This window comes from Nicotiana tabacum, chromosome 18 (assembly GCF_000715075.1).
Source record: "Nicotiana tabacum cultivar K326 chromosome 18, ASM71507v2, whole genome shotgun sequence".
Classification (NCBI taxonomy): domain Eukaryota; kingdom Viridiplantae; phylum Streptophyta; class Magnoliopsida; order Solanales; family Solanaceae; genus Nicotiana; species Nicotiana tabacum.
In genome coordinates, this window is record NC_134097.1 from 159936508 (window position 1) to 159961777 (window position 25270).

The following is a 25270-nucleotide window of genomic DNA, read 5'->3' on the forward strand; positions in this document are numbered from 1 at the left end:
AAAAGCTTGAACAATTTTTTTTTTTAAAATTAAATAGTAATCTTAGCCTATTATTTTTGGGCTAGTTGATAGTAAATTAAAATATGGGCTATAAAATTAAAAAGTATGTAGTTCACTTGTTCAAAAATTTCCGGGATTACTATTGAATTAAAAATATTTCAAGACGTATTTTCCGCAAAAAGTAGGGAAGAAATTATAAATAGTGCTTGGGGGAACAGAGAGAAAGAAGAAGAGAAGTGCGACAATGGAAGCCCTGCAGCCGTTGAAGCAACTTATCCACTTTGCTTCTTTTAGGTCTCATAGATTTCGACCCTCTTCTCCTTTCTTCATTGTTCGTTGCTGCTCTTCTTCTTCTTCTTCTTCTTCTGCCGCTACTACAGCTGCAGTTGCCGGTAGAGCCGGCGGCCGCAACCGTAGGTCCAATTCCGGCACTTCTACTTCAACTTCAGATAAAGAGGCTATTCGTGCCATACGCATCAACAAGGTAACTGATACTATTACCGGTTTATTGTAAAGTTCACTTTTTTCTTGATGATTGTCAATTTATGGCCATTCCAATGACGACTAGAATTTAGGTGAATATTGAGTGTAAAAATTGTATCTTTATGACTATGTTCAGTGTAAAAATTGTATCTTTATCACAATGGTATTTTTAGTAGTTATAGAAATTATACACTGGAGTGCTTTCTAATACTAGTTGCGCCATTACAATCGAATATATTGTAATCAATCAATCCAATTAACTAGGCCTCATTACCATTGGTGTAGGATATACATTAATCCGTAACCTTTTCTACTCTATTCGGTCCGTAATAAAATGTTTTCTAACAAGAATTTTTGACATAACAATAACTGCCATATCGATCAGAAAACATTGATTTCCCTTTATGCTTACCTTGACATTGCTTTCACTTTTTGATCATATCTTTATTGTGGTTTCCTCATATAATCTTGAGGTGATAACTTAATTTAGACAGAAGTACAGCTGTGGAAACTTGTCCACTCTTTTTAGCTTGAGGTTCATTGTACTTTCATTACCTTTAAGAATTCAGATTAGTAGTTGTACATATTATTACTGCATGCTTCAATTATTCCATAGTATTGCAACTAATCACTCTCTCCATTCCATTTGACGGTGTTTGATTGGGTACAAAGTTCAAGTCTTATATATTATAATAATGATGGTGGAAAATATTGAAGCAGTGGTTTAAAAATTAGTTTGATATGAAAGGTTATAGAAAATGTTGAATGGTCTAATTAAATTGAATTTTTGCAAATTTATACCTGTTTTATAGAAAAGGAATGGTGTCAAACATTTTGGGACGTTATAAAATGAAAGAAGTGATATAAATTGGGATGGTGGGAGTACTTAGCTATAGAGTTTTCATCTGTTACTATTCTTTTATTGGGGTAAAAGGATCACTTGTGAACCTATTTAAATTTCTGGGTATGAATCTTGATTTTTTTTTTTGGTAAATAATTTTTTATGAATTACCAAGTAATCTTTGTACAGCTCAAAACAAAACAAAAAAACCAGCACTAAAGCTGGGCATCATCTCTAGCACTACTGCACCCCCTAACAACAACAAAATCATAAAGCATTTACTAGGCTAACTAAGGGTAAAATTTAAGCTTTCCAGTTTTTTAGTCAATCGAGCCTACATAGAACCTCTGCAGAATATCTCTAGAACAATTTGTCTGATAACTTGCTCCTCTTGCCTTTGCTTATTCTGAAATATCCTCATGTTTCGCTCTTGCCATATATGATATACACATCCAGCTATCGCCATTCTGAATAACTCTGCTCTAGCGCTCCTACCCCTCTCATTTACTTCTATCCATGCCATTTCGTGCTGCCAGCTCATAGCCTTTCTTGTCAAACCTTGCCATTGTAATAATCTGTTCCATATTCGACTTGAGTACACATAGCTGAAAAATAAATGGTCAATAGTCTCATTAGCAACATTACACAGAGGACACACCAGTATATCAGTCACACCCAGCTGGCCAGCCTGTCCCTTGTGCTTAGCCTCCTGTGAGCTGGCAGGTTAAGTATAAAATTCCATTTTGGTGCACCATAGTTATTATAAACCAACTTTCTGCATGGAACTTTTTGATGGACTCCCCTTATCTTCTGTTATATAGCTTTGATAGAGAAAGACCTCATCTTTTCTAGCTCACTTTGATTTATTCCAGCACGTTCTAAGTAAACTTTAGCTTTCATCACCTTTTTGACTATCCAAGTTGCTTGTTTCCCCTCTATGTCCCAAACTTGCTTCCCTTTACCATAGTATGTATGCACCCAAACTACCCACAATTTGTCTTTTTTTTTTTTTTTCTGACACAGGTTCCCCTGCAACCTTAGGACCACATAGTTTCTCCCATGCCAATAGTGCTCTTTTGGTTATCTCTCCTCCACCCGTCCAGAGGAAATTTCAGCATATAGATTCTACCATCTTGATCACTTTCTTTGGAAAAATAAAGATCTGGGACCAATAGGATTGGACTGCAAACAAAGTATTTTTAATCAATTGTACCCTTCTTGAGTAAGATAAGTTCTTAGAAGTCCATGATGTAATTCTTCCCATCATCCTTTCCAAAAGAGGTTGATATTGAATAATGGACATCCTTTTGGAGCTCAAAGGAACTCCTAGGTATTTGAAAGGTAGGTCTCCTTTAGTATATCCTAACATGCCCAGGATCTCTTGCTGTATCTTCAAACTTACCCCTCCAAAATAAATGGAGCTCTTATCCCTATTTGCTATCAAGCCAGACGCATTGGAGAACTTAATGAAACAATCATGTAGTAGCTTGACAGATATCACATCCCCTCTACAAAAAAGGAGTAGGTCATCAGCAAATCCCAATTGGATCACCTGTAGCTTCGCACATCTAGGATGATAATTAAAATCAGGGTTCAATTGCAAGGTTTTTAAGAGCCTACTCAAGTATTCCATAGCTAAAACAAATAAGAATGGAGACAGAGGATCTCCTTGTCTAAGACCCTTCTTGGCAGGAAAAGGCTTGGCTGATTTACCATTTATCAACACAGAGTAGGACACAGTGCTAACACAATTCATTATCCACTGAACAAAGATTTCAGGCAAATTCAGGCAATTCAATACTTGTTCAAGGAACACCCATTCTACAGAGTCATAGGCCTTCTGCATATCTAGCTTTATCATGCACCTAGGGGAAATGCCCTTTCTACCATACCCTTTTATCAATTCATGACTTAGCACAATATTATCATAGATCATCCTCCCGACACAAATGCAGCTTGGCTTTTGTCAACCAGATAGTCCATGACACCTTGCAGTCTTGCCGTCAATATCTTGGAGATTATCTTGTACACCACTGTGCAACATGAGATAGGTCTGTACTCTTTTAACTACTGAAGGATGTTAAACTTTTGGAATAAGAGTTACAAGAGTGTAATTTATTGGCAAAAACATCTCAGATGTGGTGAAAAATCTAATAATAGCCTCTGATATGTCATTCCCCACAACTGACCATGCTTTCTTAAAGAAGCAAGAATTAAAACCATCAATACCTGGAGCTTTTTGATCCTCTATGCTGCACAAAGCTTGATATATTTCATCCTTTGTAGCTGGTTGTATCAGTTGTAGTTGCTGCTGCCTATTTAAGATTCTCCCCTTGGTCATAATATCTAGTTGGATAGCTGGTACATGTGGAGTTGTTGTTCCCAGTAAATTCATATAGAACCAAGTGATTTCATCCTCAATTGCCCTTTCATTCTGCACCACCTGCCCTGAGGAAGTCATCAATGTTCTGATTTTATTCTGAGCCACCCTATTCTTCATACATGCATAAAAATAAGCAGTGTTAGAGTCTCCTAATTTCATCCATTGGACCCTGGACTTTTGTTTCATTATACTTTCCTCGATCAATCCCCATTTCTCTAATTGTTGTTTTAGGTTCCTCTCTATGTCTACTAAGCTAGCTTGATTTCTGTGATCTCTCATCTGCTCGTGCACATCCATGAGCTGCTGCCTGATAGTTTTTAATCTTGTATCTACTCCTGCAAACTCTCTAGAATTTAGCCGCTTCATCTCAACCTTCACATGCTTCAACTTATGCCAAACGCCATTTAACCCATTGCAATGTACAGGAACTGACCAGCTCTTTGTTGTTACACTTGAGAAATCGGGATGCTCAGCCAGAATATCGAAGAACTTAAAGGGTCTAGCATCCCTTCTTTGATTAGCCGCAAACCGGATGCGGAATGGTGTATGATCTGAAAAGTAGGGATCTAATATCTGGACATCCAGGTGAGGAAAGGATGTCATCCACTCGGCATTAACAAGGGCCCTGTCAATTCTACTATGTATAGTATTATTTGTCCACGTGAATGACCTCCCTACACACTTCATCTCAGTTAATCCTGTATCTTCCATAAAGCGATTGAAGTCTCTTACTTCAAATTCACTTACTGGATTACCATTAACTCTATCCTCAATTGAAGAGATAGTGTTATAATCTCCCATAGCCACCCAGGGGCCCCTTATTACTCCATGCAGCTGCCTAAGTTCATGCCACAGACTTCTTCTTGCTTCAATAGTATGTAGTAGATAGCAGTAAAATGAAACTCCACATTCATGCTGGGGATTTGGATCGGTCCATGTATATATTGTGTATGTTTATCCATGCACCTGAAGTTCAGAATATTTGGATTCCAAAGAACCCACAATCTCCCTCTACTACCAGACTCATTATTTGCCACCCCAGTTCCAGCCATCTCCTAGTTTTTTTATTGTTTGAGCTGTTTTACTTTCATTTACTCTATGCTCAATAATAGCTATAAGTGCAATATTATTCTCCCTTAAAAACAACTTCATCTCCTTGTGCTTATACACCTTATTTATCCCCCACATTCCATGCAACAATCTTCATATTGGAATAAAAGAGGGTTGTATAACACCATCTCCACTTCTGTAACTACATTGGCCCAGTTCACTTACATTAGAGGTAGGAAATTCATTAGAGGTACACTGGCCTCCTGACTCACCAAGTAAACTGAACCCGTTTCTAGTTTGCATTCTGTTAGTGTCATTCTTGTTTGTGTTAGAGCTCTTTGCAGCAGATCTTCCTTTAGCCTCCTTCCAACCATCGTTCCCCGCCTTTTGGTTTGTCTCGACATTCTCAATTGTCATAGAATTTTGTTTGGAAATTGGATCACCCACAGGCTGAGGTGCTTGCTCAACATTCTGCGCTGGCCCTTTGATTTTATTATGAGCACGTATGCTAGTTTCTCTTGAAAGAAAACATTTGGACCTCAATACCTGGTGGATATATTGACGTCAAAGTCTTTATGAATATTGATTTTATTATGAGCACGTATGCTAGTTTCTAACTGACTTTGGACACCAAGATGCATGGTAGATCTAAGCTTGTATTGATGTAACTATGTCTTATGACAGCATGCTTGTCGAATGTAGCTTCAAATTTTATGCATCATCATAGTTCAGAGCATGTAAAGGCAAGCACCCCGAGTAATGGAAGCTATCTTACATTCTTTACCTAAGACTTAATAAGGATTAAAATGTTTTTGCATTAATCTTTCCCACTATTGGTGGTTTAGTACCAGCAAAAGCCAGCAACTACTTGATCTTTTCATTTTTCGTTTTCGACTGGATCTATACCATGTCCATTGTAAACTTTCAATTTCATCTTCAAATCTAATGTGTTCTGCTTACTCACAGGTGGAAGAGCTGAGAAGCAATGGCTTGGAGCCCTATGCTTACAAGTGGGATCGGACTCACACTGCTGGTCAACTGCAAGAGATTTATAAGAATTTAGGAAATGGCGAAGAGTCGAATAGTGAAAATGATTATGTTTCTGTCTCAGGAAGAATAGTCGCTCGCAGAGCTTTTGGAAAGCTCGCCTTTTTAACTTTAAGAGATGATTCTGGCATGATTCAGGTTTTTATATTTGCCATAGTCTTACATTACCTTTTAAAATAAAATAAAATATTGCCATAGTCTACTTTATCTGTTTTTTGCTTTGGGGATACTTTACGTTGCTTGCTGTCTACTTGCTGCAATAGCTAATAGCTATAGTGCCGCATTACTATAAATATACAGATTTTTAAGACATCTATTTAAATATGTTTGATGGTTCTAGCAATTGGTTTCTTTTCTAGATTTGTTGAAATCATCTGAGTGAGTGCTTGATATGGAATACGGACATGTCTCAGGGACATATTCAGTCCTTGATAGTGCCTATCGTCCGTTTGATGTGCAAAGTTTTCAACTGTTTATTCATTTTAAACAGCACTTCAGCACATCTCATGTGCTTCTTATCTAGCTCTTAGCATTTTTGTGCTCAAGAAACTGGGATTGCAATTGCTTGAACTTTCAGGTTCAATTAACATTTTACAAGTTAGAAACCTCTCTGAGATATATTGCTAGATCCTGTTATAAGAGATTTTCTTGTATTTCTGGATTAGCAGTGATCTTTTACCTTTAAATTTAGCCATTTTCGAATAGAAAAATGTGCACTCTACTGAAATAAGTTAATGTTGGTTTTAGCTTTATTGTGAGAAGGAAAGGCTTGTAGATAATCAGTTTGAGCAATTGAAGACGCTTGTTGATGTTGGTGATATATTGGGGGCAAATGGTTCAATCAAGCGCACAGAGAAAGGTAATTTCATGTCTATGCCCATCAGGGTTCTACTTTCGACATCCATTCTTATTTTCTTCTATGAATAGGTTCACTTGCTTCTGTATTCAACAGTGTAGATCCTTGAACAATTTATAGCTATCGCATAATCGGTTGATAAAGACATTTGTGCACCTTTTTTGTTGCTTTTGGTAGTGTTGTGAAATATGTGAATCCTCCTCTGGCTCTTCCTTTTCATCTTATTGTTTGTTTGGATCTCCTTCCTATGTAACCAAGTCCTCCTATGAAATCCCCGCCTAAAGGATAGGAAAGATTACAAAGTTGGAAGCACCAAAAGAAGAATTTGGTGTCTTTCTGGTAAGTAATGGAAGCAATCGTCCGTATTGTCGTAAAATAAGAGCAGGCTTTGCCCATTATCCGCAGAAAGTTTTAAAGTCCCACTAGCCTTTTTTCTTTTGATTGGTAAAAGTAATTCATTGAAATACAACAACGAGTAAGTGCTGTAAAATATTTCCGAGCAGTGTTATCAAAGGCGAAAAGCGCAAAAAAGCTCTAAGGTCTGTTGCGCAAAAAAGCTCAAATAAAGCGTTGGGCTTTAATGAAGAAAGGCGCAAATGGAGAAAAACAACAAATATGTATGTGTAGTCCAAGACTATTATCTATAAGCATTACCAAATATATAGACAAAGAAATTGAAGAAAATTTATGATAAAGTGAAATATCAATCGTTTAGTGTCGCCTCTTCAGGATTACGCTCATTGGTAAGGAAAAATATGCCTTAGAGCCTTGATGACAACACTGAAGCGCTCGCTAAGCGAGGCGAAGCGCTCAACATGTTTTGAGCCTCGCTTTAGGGCTTAAGCGCGCCTTTGATAACACTGTTGAGCTCAAGAAATCAACCCATCTATGTCATTTGCAGTAGAGCAATTGCACCAAAAAAAATAACAAAGCTATACATCTGTTTTTAGTGCTAACTAGAGATTTCACTTTGCTCTAAGAATTCTCGCGTTTCTTTCTTTTCAAATGAGCCACCAAATTACTGATGGAATGGTGGTCCAAATTTCCTTTTCACGTTCCCCAGACCTTGTAAATTCCAGCCCAACCGCAGCTCTTTTGCAGTCTTAGGCACAGTTCATGCAACTCCACGAACATTGAAAAAGATGCTCCAGATCTGTGACGTGGAGGAGCAATGAAGAAATAAGTGGTTAAAAATCCTACTAGAGCTTGCAACCCGATAAACAATGTTGCCTTCTTCTTGACATGCTGAAGGCATGTGGAGTGGAGGACACATCAGGGATATTATGTGCAGCAAAAGTTTGATTTATGCCCCATCTTCTTTGCTATCTCTCTGGCTGCAATCAAGATAGGATTTTTTTTTGATAAGGACTTTTATTTCCTGTCTTCTTTCTTCTTTTGGCAATATCGTTGCTCAGGTGAAGAAAAAGCACAAGTTGAATAAACATGGGCTTCGAGACAAAAGACAGCTACAAGAATGTTAAAAAGCCTGGTACATAGGAGACCACGTAGTAGGCTGCTTACAACTCTAGAGATGAACATATAGGAGAGATCTATGAGATTAACTGCTGCCCTACATCAAAGAACATGTCAAATTTAAGCTAGGAATAAAGACTACTTCTTTACAGGTTTTACATACGTACTTTGGTACACTCTGTCCAATTTGTTTATCCCTTTTGACTTGGCATCAATATTAAGAGGAGTTAAAATATGAGTTGCTTAATGGAGTATTTTTTAAGAAACATGTAAGGTCATATTTAACTTTTGTGTTTTAAAAGAATAAACTAGAAGATAAAGTTATGTCTAGAAAGAGTAATGCAGGTCTAGTTATATAAAGTTTTCTCTGGTATTTAATGTATCAATTTTTTATTTATTCAAGGGAAGTTGAGATTTTTTCGGCAAAACACATTTTGACCACGCGTATGGTTCGTTAGACACTTGTTACTGACTCATCCATGGATGTCATCCTATCTCCAGTGCTTGAATTTTCACTTTTAAGGAAGCAGAAGATATATACATGAGCATTCAGACAGTTATGGTATCCTATACAGGCCTAAGATGGAAATCTGTAGTTGGCGTAGCATGCTCTTAAAATTCACTTCCTTCTAGTCACTAGCATCAATTCGTTCTACAGATTTGTATATGCGTGCAACTTCTGTTTGATTTGGTTTATGATTCCAAAATCCTGAAAATGACCTGCATTATTTTGAGTAGTTGGTTTTTGCAAATACATAAATCATATCTTCTTGAACTTTGTTTCTTTTGTTTCTGTTATTTTTGAGCTGTTGTCATGAAGTCTTGAAGCCTTTTTCATTGAAGTATCTCTTACTGTTTTCTTTCTAGGGGAGCTATCTGTATGTGTCAACTCATTCTCGATTCTCACAAAGTCATTGCTTCCATTGCCGGACAAATATCATGGCTTAACAGATGTAGACAAGCGCTATCGACAGAGGTGAGTTTCCTTTCTTGCACCAGTTTGTGATTGAAGATTCTAGTTGCAGCTTCTGACTCATTATTGGAAGGGTAACTGCACAACTATCATAGGAATTCTGTAGAATGGGTTATTTGGCATTTAAATTTGTATACCTAAGGGCGTCTAAGGATTTTAATCAACGAAATTTGCACATATAAACCAAGTCTGGTCAATAATGGCAGATGGTACATGAGCGACTCTTATAAGTTGCTCTCCAGGTGTTTTCTGCATCTGTGGCTGGTGCCATTGCCTCTTATTCTTGCTATCAGTTCTGCTTGTATTTTGTTTTTCACTTTCCTTTTTTTGATAACCGAGAAATTCATGAGGGCCAGTGGCGAACGGATCGAAACCTGATTGATAGGGCCTGACCTTCTATCCCTCTCCAATGAACAACCAGGCCTTTTGTTTGCGACAGGGTTCAAACCTGCGACATGCGCCTCATCCACACATCACACGCTGCGCTTTTACCTCTAAACCAAAGCCGTGGGGGCTTTGCTTTTTACTTTCACATAAGTTGATCGTTTAAAGTAGCTAAAGCAAAGGAAAATATGCAATCTACCTTAGGTTTGGGCCTTTCGCATATCTTACAACTTTTTTCAATATTGGGTTTCTGGAGAGGAAACCAGTAAAATGTCTAATTTTTACTGTTGCTTAAAAATATTATTGAGGCATGTGCTATTATAACATGGAGCAAATTGTGATATTCCAAAATCAGGGTGTGTTCACTCTCCTTGCTGCTTATGTTAGGTATGTAGACATGATTGCAAATCCTGAGGTGGTTGATACCTTTCGCAAGAGGGCAAAGGTTAGTTAGCTATTTTTTTCTTCTGACTGTTATGTCAAAAGTACAATACTTTCTCTTATCATCATTTGGTTTCCTCTTGAACTGTAAACCTTTCAGTAAATTATTTTTTCCCAGCAGTATGGAGATTTACTGAGTTAATAATTTGTGATCGTTAGTCTGCAAATTTTCCTTATATTTTCTCCTTCTAGACTAAAATAACTGGAGTCTCCATCAGTTTTGGGAGTTAAGTTGCTCATAAAGTTTTGTGTTATTACTTTGGTCTCTAGTTCTCTGATGGTTGACATCCTCCTCCTATTTTATCTCATTATTTCTTAACAACTGGTTACTAGATCATAATGTATTTTAGTTATTATGGGTAATATTGCAAGCTGGAACTTTAACCATTGCTTTTAAACATGCGTTTGTTTTCCCCGCTGGTGATTGATGATTTCAGAAATGCATGTAGTAAATCATATAAATGAGATGACTTATTAAAAGAATGATATAGATACAAATTTTTTTTCGTCATCAGTGAATGAGGTTCTTTTCTTTTGTCTCTTCTTTTGATTTTTTAATGCCTCTGCTTTGTTGAGGTTCAACCTGTCTAAATAGGCTTCTACTTCAGTCTATTCCACCCAGATAATGAGCTATAAAGAGCTCAGTTCAAGCTCTAAATTTTAAGCTACTTTCAGCTTATTATTGTAGCTTTCATGATATTTATATATTTTTCATAGCAAAGTTGTCATCTTTCAAATATTACACTTGTAACCACAGTTAACAAATAAAGCACAAATCTACTAGACTATACTTGGAATTTTGTAGTATAAAGGAAAATGCTTTCAGTTCATATTGTCTTAGCATTGTTTGTTTGAATCTTCCCCAAGTAATTTGCGATAATCTCTCGCATGAAGTTAACCTCAGATAGCCTTTTGCTGATTAATGCTATATTGTTTTGTCTTTCTTGAATTACCTATGGTGGAGACTTGTGTAGTAGACTAATAGTTGCTACTTTCTCTAGAACTTCTGTTGCAATGGGCAGTAATGAATGTTGTAAATGCATAATATTTTTTCTTCTTTTCTTATTGAAAATGTGCACTAGATTCCGTGCTGATTTAATCCTTCCTTCAGTAGATTGTATCAGAAATACGCAAGACAGTGGAATCTTTTGGCTTTGTGGAAGTTGAAACACCTGTTCTCCAGGTCTGTGAATTTCCTTTTGGTTGTATGGGCAAGTGTTATCTCATATTTAGTTGTGATTTATTTTTTCTTTTTTTGTGTTTTTTCCATGAAGCTTGTGAGCTACTCTTCCATGAAGGAGTATATTATGCTCTGAGTGTTATAATATTTGCTTTTGTAAACTTCCAAGCAGTGGCGGAGCCAGAATTTTCATTAAGGGGTGTCAAAATATAAAGAAGTACACCAATGAAGAAGCCAAGGGGAGTTGTCACGACCCATTTTCTGAATAAGCCGTGGCCAACACCTGGTCGCTAAATTTGACCGAGCGAACCATCTATGCTTATCAAAACTATTATAACCTTAATCTTTATATGTAACATGGCAATACTTTAACCAAATACTTTTAATTAATTTGAATATCTAAAATAAACCAACTCCAAAACTTTATTCGTAGTACCACTGAAATACTGCTAAGTTATTATCAAAAATATCTAAATCTTAACCCAACGACTGTGTCTATGAAGCCTCTATTGATAACTGACGCACTGCTCAGGACAAGGACATGAGATTTCCTGGCAAGTTCTCAAAGTAAACAAAGAAATAGGTAAATGATGACGGCTCAAAGGAGTACTCCACGAATAAAAGTGGAGCTCACCAATAGCACTGGAAGTGAGGGAAGTCCTAACCTGTAGCCTGTTCGCCTGCAAAATCGCTTCCTACGTTGTACCGCAGACCAACGTAGGTTCCCAAAAGAGAAAGTCACTACCATCCATTATACTCAATGAGTCTTAACAAACGGAAACGAACTTTAATAACATATATATTACGAGCAAAGATTCTAAATGCATGTAAAACATAAAGCTTATAAGAACAATTCTAAAATAATTGCATAATAGCAGTTTATGAATATTCTAAAAGAAATTCTTTTCTTTTTCTTTCTTTTAAAAAAAATATTTCACTTTATACTTTGGGAGTTCCAATTATCCTGACTTAATTCTGTCTCAGTCACCGTGTGATCGGCACTGGTTCGATCCCAACCTGATCGAATAGGCCCAATCCACGAGGTGCCACTCGCTTCATGGTTCTCAGCGCTCATGTACCATACCTTAGCTTGGCTTGGCAAATTCAGCAACGAGACCCTCGGCTCGTGTGCTTCCTACTTTGGCACAAGTAGTTTTAGGAAGTCAACGCCTTGATCAGGACCCTCGGCCTGGACGATGACCCCTTCTTAGAATAGAGGATACTCCCAAAAATCTTTTCTTTCTAAACTTCTTCTTGTGACTTTTCAAGTCTAAATCTTTTCTGAAACATCCTATACATACTCATACTGATATCCTTAAATGTAAAGCATGACATAAGAATGAAGTAAATATTCAAAAGTATATCTAAAGATTCTTGCTCCTTCGTGAATTTTCAACATGAAAATGGCATATAAGAATAAGACAAAAATCTGAAAATTTATGCACATATGTCATAATAAATCATCTAAACTTTAGCTAGAATAATTCTAAGTTAATAGGTACTCACTCGCTCCAATTAAGTACATATAAACTCTTTTAAGCAATTCATCAAACACCTTGTATGCGTGCTTTTGTGAGTTAAACCACTTTAGTAAAGGGTTATATCAACTCACATCAAAACTCCTTGAGCCAATGCGTAGGCCCCAGTCCAATTTATATCCGTCAAACAATTGATTCTACAACAACAAGTGCATTTGAATTAATTTCAAAGTTTCACACCTAAACATGGAACTTACTGTTGATACAGAGGAAGAAGGGAATTAACTATTTAATTCTTACCTATTAATACTGTAGGATAATTGACAATAAGAAATTTTATATACTTGAGTTTAAGAATTATTAATTCGTAAAGAACTCTAGAATCCTTTCATGGCTTGCGTGTGTGTTTCGCTGAAACGCTGCTTCTGTTTCTTGTTCGTATAGTATTCTGTAGCTTTGCTTTCTTTGGACCTCTTTTTCGTCGGCAAGGCTTTAAGCCTTTTCTTTTTTTAACAGCCTTTTATGGGCTTAGGCTTGTCTCCCCCCCCCCCCCCTTTTTTTTGACTTAACTAATTATTAATGATACCCACTTTTAAATACTACTGATATTAAAATTATTAATATTCCCCTAATTGTATATCCAATTCTTTATAAATAGAAAAGTAACTCAAAAATCAATCACAAGGGTTTAAATCTGTAATAGAAGTATAATTTAAGATTTATAAAAACATTAAATTCTATATTTAGCGTGTCTTGAAACTTTTATAGATTTGAGGAGTGTTACAGGAGTCATTATATAGTATATATGCATAATAAAGAATTTTTACCTACCTACATAGTGTAATTTTTCGGCAAAGGGGTGTCAATTGACACCCTTGAATTCATGTGGCTCCACCACTGCTTCCAAGTGTTAGATGCAGCAGAATGGTTGCTCCAATTGTTCAGGGAATATATGTTTTTTAACTGGTATTGCTTGATACGAGAAAGAGGTAGTGACCAATCCCCACAAATATCTTTGAATGGAAGGAGTTAGATGAGACCTGGGTTAATCTCTTTGCTCTCACATAAGCACTTTATCATCCTTATTCCTTTGTGCACTGCATTCTCATGATTGCCTTAGAGGCACTTTTTTAATACTGTAAAAACTTTAAGAATTAAGCTGCAGTGTGTGCACAATCAAAATTCCCAGAACCTCCTTTTGTAGTTGCCTGTATAAATTAAGCTACTGCATACTTGCATATGACCAATAACCACTTCAGTACCTAGTGCTTAACCAAGCGCACATTGGTTGTTATTCGGTTCTCTAGCTTGTTGAAGCCCTTGGTTGGGATGTTGTTTGTGCTTAGTCATCTCTTGTGTGTTAGCTTTTTCCTTTGCTAATTCTGCCTTGCACTTATTCAGTGCAAGCCTTTGAAGCTGTTCCAAGCTCCTGGTTGAGATAATTGTAGGTCATTCTTGGTTATTCTTTGCTGCTTCCCTGATCAAGAGATACTCTTGCCTGATTTGTTTGCACTTAATGGAGGTCTGAATCTTAATCATTCAGATCTCGGTCATTAAATGCATTTGTTTTTTAGATCTGAATCTTAATCATTCAGATCTTACCCATTTAGACTTTTTGGTTTTTAATTTTACAACCACTTAATGGGTCTGAATACATCTTAATGATTAAGATCTACAATAGTTTTAATATCATTAAGATGTTATACATTTAAGAATTTTTGTAAAAATGATATTTCACTATTACTCCCACACTTTCACCACTAAACATCATCACCACTACTAGCTATCGTTGTCCTCTACCATTATAGACTACCACCACTCACTACCCACCACCCATTACTGCCATCCTCAGCCACAACCACCACCATTGGCAAGCATAATTGTCAATTATCACTAGCACTAGCCATCGCCAACCACCATTACCACAATAATTACCAATCACCGCTATCAACCCATATATGTCATTCGTCAAGTCACTGTTATCAGCCGCCACCGCCACCATCAAATACTACTGTCATCCACAATCTACTCTCATAATCACAACTATCAACCAACACCACCACCAGCTACTACTCAGTCGTCACCCACAACTACCAGTGTTAGCCATCATCATCGTCAACCACCATATATTTTTTTTAAAATGTTTTGTTAATATAGTACTAAATTAATTAGTACTATTTGATTTGAATTAATACTTATTAATTTTTAAATAAATACAATATTTACACATTCAAATGTAGAGAAAACAAATAGTCTTAATTATTCAGTATTCAGAACTTAATACAACATCTTAATATTCATATGTGAATTCAGATTCAAATATTTTAATCTTAATACACATATTAATATTCAGGTGTGTATCTAGATTCAGACGTCTTAATCGTAATAAAAACAAATGAGGCCTTAGATCCTTGCTGTAAGGATTGGCCCAAGTTAAACAGCTGCTCCATCAAGATCTTCCTCTCTATCACTCATTAATCTTCTTTCTTTTTGAGATAAGATGTAGAATTACATGATTGGATCAATTAGAAAATAGGTTAATGGGCAGAGCAAAATGAAACAATCATTATCCACCTTATCAGTGAGTAAAAAAATATTGTTGTTTAGCAGGAAAACCACTAGTTTGAATGAAAACCTGGTATGGAAATGCATTGTTGTAGCCATGGACAGTTGTAGTAACAAATTGATCAAAGGACAGTTGTAGTAACAAATTAATCAAATTTTAAGTGTTGCATTGTTGAAATATGAAGTGATTACATTTTTTGAAAGTGTTCGAATTTAAGGGAATAACTAGAAATTGTTAGTGTAAAAAGGATGCTTAAAATTCATCTTGGCTTATTCACATAGAAAGTGGTTGAATTTAGGTTGGGTATCTTGTCTTCCTTCTATAACTACTTAGGTGGAAGTCCTTCCTTTTCGAGTTTCTCTTCTATTTTTCGTATAGGCGGTTGTTTTTCTAGTAGCCTAACTTCTTCATTTTTCCCTATCCTGAATTTACGATATCCTTTATCTTTGAGCAACTTGCTTGAAAACTTGGTCCTCATCTTTCTTCTGTACATCCCCCCCCCCCCCCCAAGGTACTCTGATTAGTTAAGGATGAATATAGAGAGGAAAGATAGGAAAATAAAAAGAAAAAAGCATTGATATATACATACACAAACCTGTATTATTTGTAACTTTAGCATCTATGTTCTTTTCCTCCCCTTTTGGGGGATTTGGACTTCTATTGTTTCTAAGATCACATTATTTCTCATTTGTTTAATCAGTTTCATTTACTAGGGAGCAGCTGGTGGTGCAGAAGCTAGGCCATTTATTACATATCATAATTCTCTTGGAAGGGATCTCTATTTGAGAATTGCAACAGAGCTTCATTTGAAGAGAATGCTGGTGAGCTTTCCCTGTAGTTGCCAACTTGCCATTATAATTTCTTTTGCAGAAGATGTTCACATGAGACTACTATAACTATTTAGTTCTTCATGGAGCTAAATGTAAAAGTATGAGTAGCTGCTGGAACCATGATTAGTCCTGTGCATATGTGCACATAGGACAAAGAAGGGGAAGGAAAGACTCCCTATTTTCTGTTGTATTTTCCTTCCCCCTTACTTGAAGAGCTGTGGTTCTTCTGATTTCTTTGTAACAGTCCATATTTCTTGCGTAACTGCAGGTTGGGGGATTTGAAAAAGTTTATGAAATTGGCCGTATATTCCGCAATGAAGGCATTTCAACTCGACATAATCCTGAATTCACCACCATAGAGGTAATAGCTCTTTGTCAAAAGACTTCTTATTTTTGGTTTATGGGGCTTTAAAGCAAGTTTACAACTCCATTCGTAGAATGTATAATCAAATTATTGTCCTGCAAAATGATCATTAATCATTTCAATTGTTGGTTTTAGATGTATGAAGCATACTCTGACTATGAAAGCATGATGAATATGACAGAAGAAATGGTGACACGATGTGCCCTTGCAGTTAATGGGAAACTTATAATTGATTATCAGGTAAATACCATTTCCTCTGGATAATCTTCTTCAGTAGTGTTTGAAATTGGCGATTCTTCTTTGCAAATTCATGTATCTTCTCTGTCATGATTATTTCTGTTAACTAGCCATTTACAGGAATAGGTGTGGCAACCATTCTTATATTGTGGACCTAATACTGAGAATTGATTGAGCGTGCAAGCATCTGGCTGTGTTGTTATTTTAGATTTCCTCGGAAGCCAACCTAGTTCTTCCTTGATCTGGCTATAAGGATGCGCTTGAGAAATAGGAGGGATTATGTGAACTTCATCTTTCTCAATGGAATTACATGCTTTTGTGTGGCACCTTTTGTAAATTGCTACTGGGGTTGTTGCTCTCTGATTGTTACTGTTTGATGCTACTTTTTCCCTCTTATAGTTACTGGATATTGTTGCTTCCTGATGGTTACTATTCGATGCTAGTTTTTCTCCTCTTTGCTTATCGCCCTTCTCCCCCCTCCCCCCTCTTTCCTCCTCTTCTTCTCCCCTATTCTTCCTTTCCACCTTTTCTCGAGCCGAGGGTCTTTTAGAAACAACCTCTCTACCTCTCCAGGTAGGGTAATGTCTGCGTACTCACTACCCTCCCCAGACCCCACCCGTGGGATTATACTGGGTATGTTGTTGTTGTTGTTATGTGGCACCTTTTGAGTTTCCATTCCTAGTGCTGATCTTCCGTATTCGACTATCTTGTGCGCAGTGATATAATATTCTCTCATCATAACAAAATAATTTTGAATGGCAGAATAATGTTGGCCCAAAGATGGCCGGTTAAACATTTTTAGTTACTCTTTGGGGTTGACAGCTCTCCACATTTCTGACCTGTTTCCTTGAGTTGTAGCAAAGCATCTTGTCTTATTTGATCTTTTCCGGAGATCCCATGTCATGTCTTTTGATGTGCTGCATATGTTTACTTGGAGAATGTGTAAAATGATTTAGCACTAGTTATGGGTACATGGTCCTGTTACATATAGTTACTGGGTTGGACTAACTTTTTAGTGAATCATGAGTTTTATGCTTAATAGGTTTTTGGTCTCACTTTTGGTATTTCATTTTCCCCCCTATTACCTGTTAAAGTTTAATCTAAGGAATCAAACTTTATGCTTTCTTGCAGGGTGTGGAGATCTGCTTGGAAAGACCTTGGAGGAGGGAGACAATGCATAATCTTGTGAGAGAAGCTACCGGGATTGATTTTAATAACTTTGGTGATGATCTTAAAGCTGCTAAAGAACATACTCGTAAAGCGATTGCTATTCTTGGTGATGATCTGGATAAGGGTTCAATTGAAGCATGCTCTTCTGTTGGCCATTTGCTTAATGAGGTTGAATAATGTTCTTTAGAATCTTTGATATTCCCTTCTGCAGATACATAGAATTAGCAGCTTTAAACCACATATCAATGCGAGAGTACCTTTTTGGTTAAGCTGGTTTGTTAATGTGAACTTGCTTTGTGTTGTAACCATTTTCAGGTCTTTGAGATGATAGTAGAACCAAAGCTTCTACAACCGACTTTTGTCTTGGACTATCCTATTGAAATATCTCCACTGGCCAAACCACATAGAAGGTACTGAACCATCAATTGAATTCTCACACTAGCAGTAAAATGGACCTTTCTTTTGGCTCTCTTTTGAATGTTGAAACAACTTACCTGGGTGTGCTCTCTTCAGATATCTTTTTTTAAACATCAAGGATCTTTCTAAGGCAACATGTGCTCAATAGTTGAAGAAAATCATAAATTGTCAAACAAATAAGAACGAAAACCAAAGGACGTAGCAAAAAAAGGAGACACTCTTGTACTTCTGTTACAAGTAAATGTTACTGGCTTTTGCTTTCTGTGATGTTTCTAAATATTTGAGTTTGATGCTGAAATCTCCTATACATTAGAATAGGCAGAACACAATTTTTGAGGTCATGTCTAGTAGTCTTGGCTTCCGTGTATCATTTGCTTCAACTCAAAGTGATCTTCCTTTGTCAAAAGATGCTCTGCTGTCCTTTCAGCTATTCGGGTTCTTAGGTTGTTTAAATGATATGGCTTCTGGTATAAGCACTCTTTTTGCTGATTCTTGATGTCGTTAGAGCTTTTCCACTGTCAGTTTCCTGAAGTTAAGATTGGATCTTGTAATGTTTTGTTTCAAATGAATATTGGATTGTGTAATATATTACAAAAGGAAGCTGCTTCTATTTTTCACTTCTATTATACACATCGACTTTCTTGTTACATGATGTTTGTTTTTTCAGGCATTCAGGCTTAACTGAGAGATTCGAGCTATTCATTTGTGGTCGCGAGCTAGCGAATGCCTTCTCAGAATTAACTGATCCTGTGGACCAGGTATTCGGGTGTTGAAATCTTGAAACTGCTTGCTTGTCTGTATGTTTTAATTTGATAAAGTGGAAGAATCTCTTGCCACCCATATTATCAAAATGATGGATTGTCAATTCCTATAAAACAGGTGAATGGTTTTTCTTTTTATAATTTTCACCAATTCTTTTAGAGACGGATACTGGCTGTAATCAAGGCAATGACAGCAGACAATGACAATCTTTATTGTTGTGAAATGTCCTTTCCTGATTCACTTTTGTGTTTCTAGACATGCAGAGGAGTGTAAGCTGATATCATTGGAAAAAGGCAGGCACATGTGCTTTCTCTTGCTGAAGATTTCATACTTAGGATGCATTTCAAGTTTACATTGAGCAATTCTTTGGGTCTGAATTTCTGTGCATAAAACCTTTTGTGTTGGGGTTAAAAGATGAAGAATTTTCTTTTAAACATGGAAGAAGAGTTTTATAAAGAGGTCTGGGTTCTTCAAGCTAGCAAAATCTACTAGATTTGAGTTCCCTGCTTCGGAACTTATGTTTTGGCGATAAAAAGATGAAGGCTTTATTCTCAAGGAAGAAGAGTAGAAAAAAGTGGTTATGCCGTTCAAGCTAAACAGAATTTGTTAATAGGGCTTTCCAATCTCTTTAAAGATAACTCAAGATGGGTACAATAGAATGTCATGAAAGAGCATATGGCCTTATACCACCGATAGGACAGGGAAACCACTCTATCCCAGACACAATTCCTGTAACATTCTATCATGCTTCTTACTTGGAGTTACTCCAGATGTTCTAAGAATCTCCCCTAGTTGATTTGTGAGAATTGCTTGGAGCAGCATATATCATTTTGTTGCGCTTCTTTTAGACCTTCCGGTTGCAAATTTGCTTACCAATACTTATACTCGTGCTTGGCATGAATTGTTGGTGGGCAAAATCTGGGGCTTCTATGATTTGAATCCACAAACATCTTCTCATATAGCCATATTAGGTGGGATTTCCAATAACGCTGGAAAGCTGAAGCATTTGAAACCCAGTGGAAGCTATTGAAATTCCTATATATACTAGGAAGCTCATTTACATATGAAAACATATCAATGCTGTAATACATTCAAGCCTTATAACTTGCTTATATATACTGTTCTGTTGTAACTTGCTGCAGAGAAGACGCTTGGAAGAGCAAGTGAAGCAACATAATGAGAAGAAAGCGGCATCAGGTTTAAATAAGGCTGGTTCAGAGGGACAAGAGAACAAAGATGATAATGATGACTCGTATGAAGTAACTCTTGACGAAGACTTCCTCACAGCTTTGGAATATGGAATGCCTCCAGCTTCTGGAATGGTATGTTGAGCCAATCTCTCTCATGGAATTCATAGTTACTAAATGGTGCAGCTACCTTTGGTGTTCCGCTTACCTGTATTTCGTCTTACATAGATTATATCCTTTTGTAACCATAATATAAAAATCCAGCAAAATGGACAACTATGTGATAGTAACTAAATTTTCTCCTTAAATGCATACTTTTGCCCACAAATGAAACTTCTAGTTTTTGGTGATTTACAAGACAGGACAATTGAAACATTCTGTCAAATACACCATGTAATGATACAGTTTGCTCGATATTCTGGTCATATTCAAAATTTTGGATCAGCAAAAAATAAAGTATCTCATAAACTTGTTTATTATTTGAGTCATTTAAACTAAAGGATGGCATTCATTTTCAGGGACTTGGCATTGACAGGCTAGTAATGCTTCTGACAAACTCAGCAAGCATCCGCGATGTTATTGCTTTCCCAGTCCTCAAGATTCAACAATAGCTTCATGAAGAGTGGTTGAGTTGCTTATTACACAAAATTCGCCAATTTTGAGCCAGGATTGTTGCCTTTTCCTGAGAAAGTGAGTTTGAGCAAAAACGTCGATAATAATTTATTTTTTATCGTGAAAGATATAAGTATTCTTGACATCATTTAGAAACAAAGTTGGGGTTCTCAGCTTTCTTCATGTCTAATAGTTAGGGTTTTTTATGTTTCCTCAAAGTTTTGCCCCCTTTAAGATCCTTACTGTTCTAATAACAGGACATTGTCGTTTGTAATCTACCTAAAAGGTTTGGTCAACTGTAACTTGATAAGTGTAAGCACAATTCATTTTGTGGTTTTATTTGTCATTCTTGTACAAGGTACAACCATATATTTTGAGGGTGCTGGCGTGCTCCTTTCCACAACAAACCCGATAATAATTAAAATAATACTATGAACGAAAGATACACTCACACACGAAGGCTTTGGTTTTAATTTATATGATACTTTCTAGTTCCATAATTTTAGCTGCTGGACTTGTGAACGAGTCACGTACTACTTTAACGTTTAAAATAACAAACTCCTCCACCCCCCAGCCCCCTCCCCCTAAATAAGAAAATAGAACAAATGTTAGGGTAAAAACCAATAAAAATTTACATCTAACAATATTTTGTATGATACTGAGGCTACGCATGGAGTTTTTTAGAATTTCACTGTAAGATAGAATTGCACTCACTTTCCTAGTAATTATCGTAATTACACAATTTCCTCTTTAAATTTTGAAACGCCACATACTAATTAAGTAATTGTTTCTTATCTATTTTCTTGTAAGCTTTTTCCTAATAACTAGTTTCTTGGCACGTACGTTGCACGTGTATGCTAAGTTATGTAACATGCTATTTTATAAAATAATATTAATATTATTAAGATCAATATTTGAGTAAAAAATTAACATATAAGAATAAAGTACATATCTTGTGAACATACGTAAATTAGTATTAAAGTTTAATAGATATATGTGATTTTCTAACTTATTTTTATTTTAGGAAGTATAGGCTAAACTAAATGTAGCATAACAATACATGAGAGTGTTTGCGATCAATTTATATGGACGCACCTTATTTATTGATCATTTTGAAGATACTCACCGAAAACTTTACCTTATTCACAAGACCCCAAATGATTGTATGGTATATCTTAAAAATAATCAATCTTTGCACAGTGGCGGATCCAAGAATTAGAGGTGGCGGGTGCCATATTTACTTTAATCCATTGACTATAATATTTGTTAGAAATATATATCGGTTCAATCTCTTCCAAGTTTATTCAACTTAATAGGTTTTTTGTTTACAAATATGAAAATTACATATTTTATATATCAAAAAACAAATAGAACCAATATTTTGTACAATATATCACATCTCTATTATTAATAATACAAGAATCAACATTTTCATCAGTGGAATTATAGTCTTTCTTATAAATTAAAAATAAATTTTCACATGTAAAATTAATAGGTAAATTTTTTATTTAGAGAATCACACCGTCTCTATTAAAAAAAAAAATTCACAAGTAAAATAACATATTGGATAAGAGAACTACACCAATTCAGAATAAGAAAAATAATAAAATTATCTTCAATAGTTAAACAACACTCCATAAGTAAACGTAAATTTTGATAATTTACAAGTCCCCAAAACTCAAAACCAAAAAATTTATGGTTTTTTTTTTTGTACAATACGTATGGAATTTTCATTACAATTTAAAACTAAACAGTTTTAAACTTTACACAACCATAGACAAGTACAAAATTAAGATATGGTAAACAAAATAAATTATAAAAAATTAATTTGATCTCAATCCAAAATTCTCAACACCCAAGTTTTTCAGTTTTAAAAGAAAAAGGCTTAGATATTTGAGATTAAGAGCAATACTACTTTTATTTACCCACACTCAGTATTTACACCAAACTGTACTAATTTACTATGTCTACATCACACTCTTTGAGTGCGGCCCTTTCCGGACCATGTGTGAACAAAGAATGTTTTGTGCATCGGGTTGTCCCCTTTTTTTTTTTACCATGGTTAAGTGAGAAATTAGTATGAGAATATATATTTATTAACTATAGTTTAGTGTTAAATATTTCTTTAAATACATATGTCATATATTTATTGGATTGGTATAAGCACACAGTACGGATAAGTATTTACCTTGGAACATGAGCCCTACACGCAATCAAACCTTGCAAAACATTCTCACAACCATGACACATTTGTCTAGTTTGAAACTGCGGGTGGCAAGATTAACTATTAACTTTGTTTAAAAATAATTTAGCACACGTATATAAAAATTTTGCCAACCTAACGGGTGCCATGCGACCCTCACGTAGAAGGGTGGATCCGCCACCAGACTCTGCATCATTTACGTGAGAACTTCAAGCTTCTGAAGATCATCACTCCATGTTATGAGATAGGTTTTGAAGAATATGTTAAAATATTCTACTCTAAAACACTTTTGTATATATATGCTTAAGATGGTAATTAAATGTCTCCAAAAGAGTAATAAGCGTTCACTTCTTAAAGTAGTTGTATATAAATGAATGTCTAACGCTATGTTTGGATCATTGTTACCCATTGTTTTATAATATACTGTATTGTATCGTTTTATGAATATAATGTTTCGATAGATTGTATTGTTTCTTGTTGCCAAATAATATTTTGTTGTATCATACTGTACTGTAATTGATTAGTTTATTAAAATACCCTCAATTATTTTAAATATTATCAAGAATTACACATAAAGTAGTTAGAATTGGAGTTAAAAATAAATCTTATGCAACTAATTGGAGATAAAGTAGTTAGAATTGGAGTTAAAAATAAATATTATGCAGCTAATTGGAAATAAAATAATTAGAATTGGAGTTAAAAATCAAAGTAGAAGAAAGAACAAAACAAAAAGAAGGCAAAACATATACCTGACGTTGGAGTTGGATGCGGCAGAATGAAAAAATGAATGAACATGTAGGTTAGGAGATTTGGATTAAAATAAAAAAGGGTAAACAGTAAAATAGAATTATAAAGTAATAAATTAGGACATAATTGAAAAGAAAAATAGAAAAAAATCTCACCATACCAAATTGGCTGCTTCAAAAAATGGGATATTTTATTATTTCGGAACAATGTATAACAACACAATACAATCAATTTTAACTAAACAATCAAAACAAATATTATTTTGGGATAATAATATAATACGATACAAGTGCAACAACCATCCAAGCAAGTTGTAAAGGTGATAATTGAAGTGCCACATCGTGGACAACTCTAACTTATAAGTATTATAGTACAAGTATTGCCCAAAGCATTAATATTTTATGTTTCTTATTAGAAGACATCAAGTATATATAAAAGATATTTTAACCTTAAATAAAACTCAAAATGATATAGTACTAATTATAAAGAAGTATTTCTCTCTATATTTCAGCTAGTTATAGCAACTTTCAAATTAAGCCAAGCTTCTTTCAAGGCAAAAGTATTCTTTTGGTAAAAATTGCTTTTTTAAAAAAAATAAAAAAATAAGGTATTTGGCCAAGCTTTTGAAAGGAAAAAATACTTTTGAGGAGAAGCAAAAACAGTTTTTGAGAAGAAGAAAAAAGTAGCTTTATTTAAAATACTTTTTTAAAAAATACTTTTTGAGAAAAATACATTTAGAAACACTTTTTAAAAGTTTGGCCAAATAATGATTGCTACTACATATTAAAATAAATTAATTTTAGAAGTTTGGCTAAACATGCTTTTAAGATATGATCCAGGCAAACATAGTACTTCATAATGATCTCAAAAACTTTCATGTATTATAAATTCTTACCACCTTGAAAATGATCTTCACATATTGTCATTCATGGTACCAAATCGTGTATCAACAAACTAACTTCATTTGGTCAAAGAACTAAGTACCATAACAATCTTATCCTAATAATAAATATTACTACCTAATCATAATATGTACGTTAGACACAAAACATATTATGAGATCATGATCATATATTTTTATAACATTTAAAGATATTAAATTTCGTTAAATCACAAAGAATAGAGAATATAAGAATTAGCAAAGAAGTTAAAATTAAAGCAGATTTTTGTCACTTACTTCCTGAACCATCTTCTAATTTGGCACGATCAGAATCCGATTAACATAGCTAGGCAGCATTATGTTGCCAACTTACTCTAATTCGTTCAGATTGTAACTCATTGATTAATCAATGAAACTTACCATTGATCTGCACTCAATTTAATTCTGATCTTTGTTCAAGAACATTACAAATTCCACTGACCAATTCTATAATTTGCTTCCCTCGAGATTTTTTTTTTCTTAGTTCAAAAATTACAATCGCATCAAACGCATGATTCTCACCCTTCATCCACGTACCAGACTAATCTCTTTTACGCTTACTATTGTGCTCATCCTCTTGTCGCACAAAACAATTTTTGGGCATTATTCCGGAATACATAACAGTAGTAACAAATATACTAGTATATTTGTATAGCACAATTCCACC

At 35.2% G+C, this 25270-nt stretch overlaps 1 protein-coding gene across 1 annotated transcript; it reads left to right on the top strand.

The window, feature by feature from the left end:
* The first annotated feature begins 185 nt into the window (after window positions 1-185).
* Window positions 186-21077, top strand: LOC107829241 (lysine--tRNA ligase, chloroplastic/mitochondrial-like). The gene is made up of 14 exons (XM_075237587.1): window positions 186-484; window positions 5724-5942; window positions 6552-6663; window positions 9001-9109; window positions 9878-9935; window positions 11046-11114; window positions 15869-15976; window positions 16254-16346; window positions 16485-16589; window positions 17718-17924; window positions 18072-18166; window positions 18841-18931; window positions 20078-20257; window positions 20641-21077. The coding sequence occupies exons 1-14, from the start codon at window positions 245-247 to the stop codon at window positions 20731-20733; spliced, it is 1779 nt and encodes a 592-aa protein (XP_075093688.1). The 5' UTR covers window positions 186-244; the 3' UTR covers window positions 20734-21077.
* Window positions 21078-25270: the final 4193 nt, after the last annotated feature.